The sequence below is a fragment of the Notamacropus eugenii genome, chromosome 3 (assembly GCF_028372415.1).
Source record: "Notamacropus eugenii isolate mMacEug1 chromosome 3, mMacEug1.pri_v2, whole genome shotgun sequence".
Classification (NCBI taxonomy): Eukaryota; Metazoa; Chordata; class Mammalia; order Diprotodontia; family Macropodidae; genus Notamacropus; species Notamacropus eugenii.
Window position 1 is genome coordinate 230,556,402 of NC_092874.1, and position 12,241 is coordinate 230,568,642.

Consider the following 12,241-nt stretch of genomic DNA (forward strand, 5'->3'; position numbering starts at 1 on the left):
CCTACTGCCCATATTGAAGAGAGCAGATAAAATCAGAGTGATTCTAATTAGTGTAGGAGCTTACAGGTAGACCCCTTGAGGCCTATAGAGGTTATCAGCTTCTATTATTTTTCATCATGCTCTGACCCAGTCCCATTTCTTCCCTTCTGACTGCATCTACTTGTCTACTTGCATAAGATAAGGCCAGCTCTCTCACAGTTTTTGAAACTATTGGAGATTGTATCAATGGGAATAGTAGAGATAAAATAAATGTCCACAAAGTTGTCTTGAGTCTAGGTGAGCTGAACTGTTTTGCTTCCTTGCAAAACCCATGTGTTTTACAGTGATAAAGTAGCATGACTGGGTAAACAGAAAACAAGTTATATGAAATACTGCTTTGTCATCAATATATGAACTCTCATCTTCGATTTATTCCTCAGAATACTTAGGATTGAAAACCTCCATTTATCTTTCTGAATTTTCAGGTATGTGGGTAAGTCCCATCTTTACTAGGTCCTCTGCATTTGTGGAGTTGAAAATACATTGGGATCACAAGCCAATGAGGCAGCTAGATGTTTAGTAGAGTGCTGGACCTGGAGTTAGGAAGATTTGAGTTGAAATCTGACCTCAGACACTGGCTTTGTGACCTTGGGCAAAATCACCCAACCTCTATCTGTCCCTCAATTTCCTCAATTGAAAATTAAGGATATTGGGTTGTTGTGAGGATAAAATAAGATAATATATTTCTTTGCAAACCTCAACAAACCACATCAATGCTATCTATTGTTATGTGCATTCCCAATAAAACATTGTTGGGAGCCAAAGGTCAAAGGTGGGTGACCAGAGAATGAAGAAACCCTGGAGTCACTTCCAGTTCCCAGATTCTTCAGTTCTAGGTATCTAGGCAAATAGGTAATGTTAATTATTCTTAAGAGCCCACATGTCTTAGAAGAGAGGTGTCTCCTGCAACATTTCTGAGTGAGGCTGAACCAGATTAAAATGTAATTGCAAAATATTTGATAAATTATGGAAAAATACAATTCAACATAGATAATGTCAATGTGTGGTTTTCTAAGTCAATCTATGCCCCACAGGGATCCTTATGTATCCTCATTTCTATTTGAGTTTGACACCACTGCTTTAGATCAATACAAAAGTCACAGAGAGGGAAGCAGCAAAGGATGTCCCAGTCAATCTTATTTCTAACAAGACCCAGGTGTGCCCTTCTCCATGGAGATAAGGACAAGAAAAATATGCCAAAAGGAAGCTAGAACTCCGTCTTCAAGACAGTACCATTCTCCTAGAGAAGTCGATGATGTCCATTTGCTTCTTTCTCTAAATTCTGAGTTCATCCATGAGAGAGGAATCTAGATGATCTAAGAATCAAGGAAAACAAAGCAGGGAATCAGGGCAAAAGGGATCCAGGGGGAAGGGAACTTTGCTAGAACACTCCTCTCCTCAGAAATCCCTGGGGTACCTTAAAACAGAAATTAAAAAACTACTCCTAGAAACCTCCTTTTCCTTCCCTCAGAAGGCCCTTCCCAATCAGTGGCACAACCACATCAAAGAGCAAAACTTGGCATCACAGGCAGGAATCATACAGATAAGTTTCAGCTCAATACAAAAAAAAAAAATTACTAATTACTTGAATTATCTAAGGTGCAGATAGGTTGCTCAATGAATTGCTAGGTTTGAAGAGAAGAAAACCTGAGTTCAAATGTGGCCTCAGATACTTCCTAGCTGTGTGATTCTAGGCAAGTCACTTGACCTCTGTTTGACTTAGACATATCTAGGAGTCTCGAAGGGTAGAGCTCTTGGCATGGAGTAAGGAAGATCTGAATTCAAATCTGGCCTCAGACACTTACTAGCTATGGAACCCTGTACAAGTCACTCAACCTCTGTTTACTTTAATCTACTGGAAAAGGAAATAGCAAATCAATCTAGTATCTTTGCCAAGAAAACTCTATGGGCAATATCAGCATGATATGGTCCACTGAGTCATAAAGAGTCATTCACGACAAAGTGACTAAACATCAACAGTTATCCAAAAGTAGACTAGTTAGTCTCTCTCAAGTTAGTGGGTTTCTGTTCAAAGGAGATTTTTAAGTAGATGCTGGATGATCACTTTTCAATCATTTGTTCAAGTGAGTCTTAGCCAGGTATTGGTTTTATCTCCCAGTTCTGAAAGTCTGTGATCCTCTTAAAACAAACACTGAGATTATGAAGTTAACCAACAAACTAAGGAGTAGTTACAGACAATTATTATTTGCTAATGGTTCACCTCTAGCCTTGCAAAGGAAAACTTCACTGTCCTAATGCACAGCTTCCCAAATCCCTGCAAATATACAAGGAAATAGCACCATGCAAGTCCCACAGGCAATGTTCTCGGAAGGACAGCCAGAGAGATGAGAGAGATCACTGTATACCCTCCCCACATCAATAGTTACTCATATACTGTTTTAGGGAAGTTCCCTCTGTCTTCCAGAGGAGGGCAAGGGTTATTACAAGTAGAACATGGGGAATTTCATATAGATATACATCCAGGGGTATGTTGTGAGCCAGGTTTCAAAAGCTGATTATCAGTGTGAACAATCAGAAATAGATGAATGCTACAAATCAGAATCTGGTTTATTGTTCTCTTGATATCTGGACTTAAAAGAGTGATGAAGAAATGTTAATAAGCATATCAAAGTGAAAAGCATGTCATGAATGGTTTTCAGTTGTTAAACATATGCCAGCACATTCCTGCAGTGTATCGCAAAAGGCTTAATCTAGCTTTTGATAGCTTTAAACTGCACCAAGATTTTTGGGACACCCTGAAAATGCAGAGAGGAAGAAAGAGAGAGATGCTTGCATATACATATGTTAGATAATTTATATGACTGTATGAATAGGGGAAACAAAGACTGCTGAACCTTGGAGTTATGACAAAGGAATGAAAATGAAAAATGTGTAACAAAAAAAAAAAGAGGGGGAGGAGACAAGATGGCAGAGTAGAAAGATATACATATGCTAGCTCCAAAACCACAGCTCATAAATTACCTGTAAAGAAGAACTCCCAACAAATTCTGGAGCAGCAGAAGCCACAGAACAACGGAGTAGAGGAGATTCCTGTTCCAGAGAGCCCTGAAAAACCCACATAAAAGGTCCATCATGCACCTGGACCCGGAGAAGAGCTCAGCCCTGCCTTGGCCAAGCAGCACCAAGAGGAGCAGATCTGAGCAGGCTTCAGGGACAGAATCTCCAGCAGCAGCGCAGGTTCCTTCACCCACAGGCAGCAAAGGTCAGTGAGAGAGTCTTTGGCTCTCCAAGAGGGCAGTGGGGTGTCCCCATAACTCAGGGCCCCTCAGGAGGCAGCAGCAGAGCCAGCAGCAGACAAGGGCTCCCAAAGCAGGCAGGAGCTCAGATCCATTGTTGAAGGTCTTCACATAAACCCCCTGAGGGAACTGAGCCATGTGTGGCAGCCCTGTCCCCACCCAAGCAGCTGAACTTAATCTCACCCTGAATAGCAGACCCACCCCTGCTGAAAGCCCTGAGGCTGGGAAGCAGCATTTGAATATCAGACCCTAAGCACTAGCTGGGCAGAACTGGAGGTGTGGTGGGTCTGGAGAGGACACTCAGAAGTCAAGTAACTGGCTGGGAAAATGCCCAGAAAAGGGGAAAAAAAATAAGACCATAGGTTACTTCCTTGGTGAACAGGTGTCTCTTCCCATCCTTTCTGATGAGGAAGAACAATGCTTACCATCAGGGAAAGACATAGAAATCAAGGCTTCTGTATCCCAAACATCCAAAAGAAATATTCCATGGGCTCAGGCCATGGAAGAGCTCAAAAAGGATTTTGAAAATCAAGTTAAAGAGGTGGAGGAAAAACTGGGAGGAGAAATGAGAGACATGCAAGAAAAGCATGAAAAGCAGGTCAAAACCTTGATAAAGGAGACCCAAAAACACCTTGAAAAGCAAACTAACTCAATTGGCAAAAGGGGTTCAAAAAGCCAATGAGGAGAAGAATGCTTTCAAAAGCAGAATTACCTAAATGGAAAAGGAGGTTCAAAAGCTCACTGAAGAAAATAGTTCTTTAGAAATTAGCATGGAACAGATGGATGCTAAAGACTTTATGAGAAACCAAGAAATCACAAAAAAAAAACCAAAAGAATGAAAAAATGGAAGATAATGTGAAATATCTCATTGGAAAAACAACTGACCTGGAAAATAGGTCCAGGAGAGACAATTTAAAAATTATGGGACTGCCTGAAAGCCATGATCAAAAAAAAAGCCTAGACATCATCTTTCACGAAATTATCAAGGAAAACTGCCGTGATATTCTAGAACCAGAGGGCAAAATAAATGATCAAGGAATCCACCAATCACTGCCTGAAAGAGATCCAAAAAGAGAAACTCCTAGGAACATTGTGGCCAAATTCCAGAGTTCCCAGGTCAAGGAGAAAATATTGCAAGCAGCTAGAAAGAAACAATTCAAGTATTGTGGGAATATAATCAGGATAACACAAGATCTAGCAGCTTCTACATTAAGGGATAGAAGGGAGTGGAATATGATATTCCAGAAGTCAAAGGAACTAGGACTAAAACCAAGAAACACCTACCCAGAAAAAATGAGTATAATACTTCAGGGGAAAAAATGGTCTTTCAATGAAATAGAGGACTTTCAAGCATTCTTGATGAAAAGACCAGAGCTGAAAAGAAAATTTGACTTTCAAACACAAGAATGAAGAGAAGCATGAAAAGGTAAACAGCAAAGAGAAGTCATAAGGGACTTACTAAAGTTGAACTGTTTACATTCCTACATGGAAAGACAATATTTGTAACTTGAAACTTTTCAGTATCTGGGTAGTTGTTGGGATAACAGGGAGAGAGAGAGAGAGAGAGAGAGAGAGAGAGAGAGAGAGAGAGAGAGAGAGAGAGAGAGAGAGAGAGAGAGAGAGAGAGAGAGAGAGAGAGAGAGAGAGAGAGAGAGAGAGAGAGAGAACAGAGTGAATTGAATAGGAAGGGATCATATCTTAAAAAAATGAAATTAAGTGGTGAGAGAGAAATATATGGGGAGGAGAAAGGGAGAAGTGGAATGGGGTAAATTATCTCTCATAAAAGAGGCAAGCAAAAGACTTTTTAGTGGAGGGAAAAAGAAGAGAGGTGAGAGAAAAACATGAAGTTTACTCTCATCACATTTGACTCAAGGAAGGATTAAAATGCACACATCTTGGTATGAAAACTTATCTTACAATACAGGAAAGTGGGGGAGAAGGGGATAAGCAGGGTGGGGGGGTGATGGAAGGGAGGGCAATGGGAGGAGGGAGTAATTTGAAGTCAACACTCTTGGGGAGGGACAGGATCCAAAGAGAGAATAGAAGCAATGGGAGGCAGGATAGGAGGGAGTGAAATATAGTTAGTCTTACACAACATGACTATTATGGAAGTCATTTGCAAAACTACACAGATATGGCCTATATTGAATTGCTTGTCTTCCCAAAGGGAATGGGTGGGGAGGGAGGGATGAAGAGAAGTTGGAACTCATAGTTTTAGGAACAACTGTCGAGTACTGTTCTTGCTACTAGGAAATAAGAAATAATGGGGAATAGAAAGTTATTTGACCCTACAGGACAAAAGAGAAGATGGGGACAAGGGAAGGGAGGGATATTAGAAGGGAGACAGATTGGTGATAGGGGTAATTAGAATGCTCGGTGTTTTGGCATGGGGGGAGGGGAGAAATGGGGAGAAAATTTGGAACCCAAAATTTTGTGAAAACGAATGTTAAAAGCTAAATAAATTAATTTTTTAAAAAAAAGAAATATTACACAAAAAAACTCAAGAAAAATGAAGTTAAAAAATAAAAAAAAAATTTTGAATTTAAAAAAATTGAATCAAATGGGGGTATTACACATACAATGACAAAATCAAAGAACCTCACAATGTTGCAAGGGATTCCAAAGGCCACCTGACACAACCTGTATCTAAACAAAAATATCTCTTTTCAATATGCTCAATCAGTGACAACCCAGCCTTCACAAGAGGTTTTTCCATGAGAGAGAATACACAGCCTCCTGAGGTACCTCATTCTCCTTCTGGCTATTATTAGGAACACTGTTTTTACATTTAGCCTAAATCATCCCTTTTGTAAGTTCTACCCATTGCTCTGCCCACTGAAAGGGTGAGAGAAGGGGGACTATTGTTTACCTGGAGTCCAGGAACTTATTCTATCTGTTTAAATATGTGTGTACATCAATATGTATATAGCTATTATAACTATATTTCAATGTAATTGATATCTTTTGTAACACCATATATTTTATCTTATGAATTTAAAAATATGATTCTAAGAAGGGCTCCATAGGTTTCACCAGAGTGCCAAAGAGTCCAGGGCACAAAGCAAAAAGGGTTAAGAACTCCAGTACTGAGTGAAACAAAACTAATCTCATCCATCTTCCCCAAGAAATACTTTCAAATACATAAAGACAGTTTCATGACACCCCAAGCATCCTTATCCTAAACATCCCCGATATCCCATTTATTCAACCAATTCTACTTTGTCTCTCAGGCTCCACTATCTGAGTTATCCTCTTCTGGCTGTCATTCAGTTCATAAATGTCCTTCTCAAAATGATTCATAGGGAGGGGATAGTATAGGGAGACCATGAGAAAAGACATTCAGGATGAACTGCACAACACATGGAAGAAAGAACTTGGGATGAATCAACCAGATAGCCTCAGACACTTTTATTAGTTGCATGACCCTGATAAAGTCACTTAACATCTTTCCCAGTTTTCTCAACTATAAAATTGAGATAATAATAGCACCTAACTCCCAGAGTGGTTTAAAGTTCAGATGAGGTATTTGTAAAGTATTTAGCACAATGCCTAGCACATATATCCATTATATAATGCTAATTGTTATTATTACTATGTTTATAAGCATTATTGTTATCATCATCAGTGGATTCTACTGGTTATCCAACTTCTGATATCTCTCCTTTTAACATTCAGATTCAGTTAGGTCACAATGAAAAATCTCACCACACTGACTGACTTCATTCTTCTGGGACTGACAGATGCATCTGAACTCCAAGTGGTGGTGTTTTTCTCTCTCCTTCTCATCTATGTGTCCAGTGTCATCAGTAATCTGATCATTATCGCTCTTACTCTGTTGGATTCCCACCTCCAGACACCTATGTATTTCTTCCTTCGGAATTTTTCCATCTTAGAAATTTTCTTCACATCTGTTTTTACTCCCAGAATCCTACTGAGCATCTCAACAGGGAACAAAGCCATCAGCTTTGTTGGCTGCTTCCTTCAATACTTTTTTGCCATATTTCTGGGGGCCACAGAATTTTACCTTCTGGCTGCCATGTCCTATGATCGCTATGTTGCCATTAAAAAACCCTTGCATTACACAACCATCATGAGCAGCAGAGTCTGCATCCTGCTTATTTTCTGCTCTTGGCTGGCTGGGTTCCTGATTGCTTCCCCAGCAGTCTTAATGGCTAGTTTCCTAGACTTCTGCTCATCCAATATAATAAATCATTATTACTGTGATACTACTCCCCTTCTAAAGCTCTCTTGCTCAGACACAAATCTGGTAGAGCTAGTTGATTCTCTTTTAGCTATAGCGACACTGATGTCCACCTTAGGTTTGGTGATTGTCTCGTATTCAAACATTATTCAGACGATTCTCAGATTTCCTTCTGCCCAGCAAAGGAAAAAGGCCTTTTCCACCTGTTCTTCCCATATGATTGTCATTTCTCTCTTCTATGGCAGCTGTATCTTCATGTATATTAAACCCTCAGCAAAGGAAGATTTCACCTTTCATAAGGAAGTAAGTATGTTTCCAACCTCAATCACTCCCCTGCTAAATCCTTTCATTTACACCCTAAGGAACAAACAAGTGATACAAGCCTTCAAGGACTTGGTTCAAAAGATCATGAATCATTAATGAGATACTCAATTCAAGCCTGAGTGAAAAATTAGAAGAAAATAGGTAAATGAAGCACTCACTCCAATCAAATTGACTAATATGACAGAAAAGGGAAATGACAGTTGTTGGATATGGGAAAATTGGACCACCAATGCACTGTTGGTGGAGTTGTGAACTGATTCCACCATTTTGGAGAGCATTTTAGGACTAGGCTCAAACTATGTACCCTTTGACCTAGCAATATCACTACTAGATCTATATTCGAAAGAGATTTTTTAAAAAAGAGGAAAAGGACTTATATATACTATAGTATTTGTGCAGCTCTTTTTTGTAATGGCAAAGAATTGGAAGTCAAAGGGGTACCCATCAATTGGGAAATGGCTGAAGAAGTTGTGGCATATAATTGTGATGGAATTGTGTTATAAGAAATGAAAAGCAGGATACTTTCAGAAAACCTGGAAAGACGTAAATAAACTCAAGCAAAGTGACATGAGTAGAGCCATTGTACACAGTAACAGCAATAGTGTATGATGATCTACGGTGAATAACTTAGCTATTCTCAACAATACAAAGATGCAAGACAATTGCAAAGGACTTATGATGAAAAATGCTATCCACCTCCAGAGAAAGAACTGATGGAGTTTGAATGAAGACTGAAGAATACTATTTCTTATTTTATTTTTTCATAGGTTCTTTTTGCTCCACATTTTTTCACATTATAACATGACTAATATAGAAATATGCTTTGCAAGACTGCATATGTATAACCTATATCAAATTGCTTGCCATCTCAGGGAAGAGGGAGGTAGGAGTGTAAAAAGAAGGGTGAGAGGGAGAGAATTTGGAACTCAAAAGTTTTTTAAAAGCATGTTAAAATTTGTTTTTATATGTAATTGGAAAAAAATATAGTATTTTTTTAAAAATGGCTAGTAAGACAGAAATACATTCCTTATGTGAGGGTCTCCACATGTAAAAGAACAAAAGCAGGAGGTAGAATGTCATATATTATGAGGCTCATTTGTCTAGAAAATAAAGCATAAGTAATATGAGACATAGTAAGATTGGAAAGGTAGGCAAGAGGCAGACTAAAAGGATTCAAATACTAGGCTTAGGGCTTGGTATTTTATCCTAGAATTACTGAGAAGCCAATGAAGATATTTGAGGGGAGGAATTCCTACATATGATAGGATGCAGAATGTTCTCTGTATTTCATTTTGGCATCTATGGGAGCATGGATTAATGAGGAAACAGATTTGCATCAGTGGTCGAAATTGGAATGGATAAGCACTAGAACTGGGGCAGGGAATCTGTGAGTAGAGAAAATAGGACAGATGGAAGGTAGGTTGTATAGGCAGAATCAAGAAGACTTGAGAAATGTGGAAACATAGAGGGTGATGACTGCAGTTGTAAACTTAAAGGATAGTAGATCTTTCAATAAAAAGTGAGGAGGGGGTAGTACAGACAAGGGTAGGAAGAATGAACTACTAATACATAACATATCAATTTGAATACAATGAGTTTGAGATACCTATGTACCATCCAAGTGAATATGTCTCATGTGGGACTAGGATTCAGGGTAGAGAATAGAGTTCCATGTTTAGATTTGAAAAACATTTCCTCAGAGATGATAATTGAGCTCATGGGAGTTAATAAGACCATCAATAAAATTAGTATAGAAAGGAGAAGAAGCCTCAGGACAGAACCTTGGAGAGGACACAAACATTTAGTGGGCGATAAGAACAAGAAGATAATCCACAAAGGAGCCTGAGAAGGCATGGTCAGAGAGTATGAGAAGAAATCAAAGGAGATAAAGGTCATAAAAACAAGTAAGGGAAAACTCTCTAGGAGAAAGGGGTAGTTGGCAGTAGTATTATCATTGAAGCATTCAAGTAGAAAGGTGGCTGACAAGACCATTGGATTTTACAATTAAGAGAACCTTGACAACTCTGGGGTGAACAGTTATGGTTGAGAGATAGGGTCAAAAACCAAACTGTAAGACAGCAAAAAGAGGGTGGAGGCAGCAATAATACAGTCCTTTATAGGAATTTTGCCAATGAAAGGGAAAAGAAAGTAAAGAAAAAGAACTTGATGGAATGACAGTGCCAAATAAAGATTGTTTTTTTTAAGAATGAGGGGACTGGGGAATAGTTGAAAATGTCTAGGAAAGATCTAGGAAACTAGCTGAGTTTGATGATGAGAGTATAACATTCTGTCAAGGTGTTTCAAAAAACTCTGAAATTTATAATTCTCATTTGAAAAAGAACAGAAAACTAATGGGAGGTCAGCCCTCAAATGGGTGAGGACATGAAGGTTTTTCACATACAAGGTATCATGGGTGTTTGGAACTTTCAAAGAGAAGAAGTAGAGAAATGAACCATTCCCTGCCATCAGCACTGCCATGGAAACAATCAGCGACAGTAATGTCTGCATTTCCCTTCTCCCAGAACATAGCAGATGATGACCTCTATATGGCAAAGCAGAGAGGTTTTTATCACAGGCCCTTATTGCAGTAAGAGTACTGAGAGAAACAAGACAAGTCAGGAGGAATGGATCATCCCAATCCACCCTAGACTTATTTTTGTTTAATTATGTCTTCTAATAATGTTAAAGAATATGTTTGTCTTAATATTCTCATGAAATATTCTCATATTCTCTATGACCAACCTTGTACTTTGTTTATCAGTCATGCAGGAATGATGTCCAACTGGGAGTTCAACCACCAGAAAAGCTACATCTCACTTAGGATTCTAAGGCAACAGAGAAATTGGAGAGAATTTCTCTCCTTTCTCTCCTACTTTACTTAATTTGTGAAGAAGGCAGATACTAACATCCCAGTTTCATTTAACTACTTAACATCAATTGGTTCTTACAAAGTAAAGTTTACTTCATGGATACAGAAAAGCATTTCCCTCAATATCATAGGACATATCCCCTTTACATCACCTCCATCTGGTAGGAGGTGGACTAGGCTCAAAATTTTGCACATTTCCTGCATAGTTTTGGTCCCACTAACTTTATGTCTAAAGGTGGCTTGCCAGCAAATGAATCCTTTCACTGGACTGGGATCTCAAAAGTCAATCTCAAGGATTATACCTAGCTTCTCAGGACTTATATGACCTGCTACCTATAAAATCCAGCCTGGATCCCAAGTTCCAGATCCCTGTGCCTTGTTCTCCCAAGGTTGGAAACTCTTCTCCTTTTATCAGGCGCCAAAGGAGACACTGAGATCCTCTGGAAGTGAATGAGCAGCTGAAGCTAATGGACTTTTTTTTAATACCCCCACAGCTATGGTTAGCCAACCAAAATCAGTTACAGAATGTCTATTCATGCTCCATGGTCTGTCTCACTAAGGCATTTCTCTTACTCATCATCAGGTTTCTCCCAGAAGTAGTTCCCTAGCATACTTCATGTAAAGATTCCATCTAAGGCACTCTATGCATCCTCTTATTAGAGCAGCTATCATTTTTATATTAATGAGTTGACCTTGGCGAAAAGGGAGAGGGCATCAGAGACTGAAGCTAAGCAGGAGAAGACAGGAAAGTGAAGAAGAAATTTGAGGTGTGAGGTAGGTGAGGAAGCTCACAGCAGATGCACTATCCTCTCGGTAAAACAGGAAATGAGAGTGCTCTTCAGAAGCACATATCCTAAAACTGGAATCATACAAAGATTATCATGGTCCCTGGAGTAAGATAACTTTCCGTATTTTTTGTCCAAATAGGATGGCTCTTCTGGGAGTGGGAACAGGAGGGAGAGTTATAATAATTATGATGACATATAATGACATAAGGAATAAGATAATATCAATAAAAACTTATTTTTAAAAAAAAGAAAATGAGGACTACTGCTGAGGGGGAAGATGAGGTGGGTTAATAAGATGTGAAAGAGAAAAGGTACTGTGGAGAATGTAAGTCAGTTGGACAAAAATGAAAGGATTTTCCTGGAACTATTAGAGACTGGATAATATAAATTTATAGTGAACTCATTCATACATGTCTGCATGATTTTCTCTTTTCCTCACAACTTTTCAACAGCGTATCAATAAAAACAGGAAAGCAGAGAGAACGATAATTCAGAGTTGAGGTTTGGCATAAAGATATTATAAATAATACAAATGGGCTAAAGATTCGAAGGAGAGAAAACTAATAGGGTACAGTTGAATAGGTCTACTGTATCCGTGCTTAGTCATAGCCATCTTGGGGGATTAGGGGAGAAAAAGGGGAAAAAGAACAGTAAAAAGGGCACAGCAGAGAACAAAATAAAACCTGCAAGGAAGTAAAGAAAAGTGGGATAGCTGTGAACATGATGTGTAGTACTTATTTCCATAGGCTTTCTTAAAATGGAA

The 12,241-nt window shown here is 38.9% G+C and overlaps 1 protein-coding gene across 1 annotated transcript; it reads left to right on the top strand.

The window, feature by feature from the left end:
• Window positions 1-6,987: 6,987 nt before the first annotated feature.
• On the top strand, window positions 6,988-7,917 carry LOC140531464 (olfactory receptor 2AP1-like). The gene has a single exon (XM_072650405.1). It carries the CDS (start codon window positions 6,988-6,990, stop codon window positions 7,915-7,917), a length of 930 nt encoding a protein of 309 aa, XP_072506506.1.
• Window positions 7,918-12,241: the final 4,324 nt, after the last annotated feature.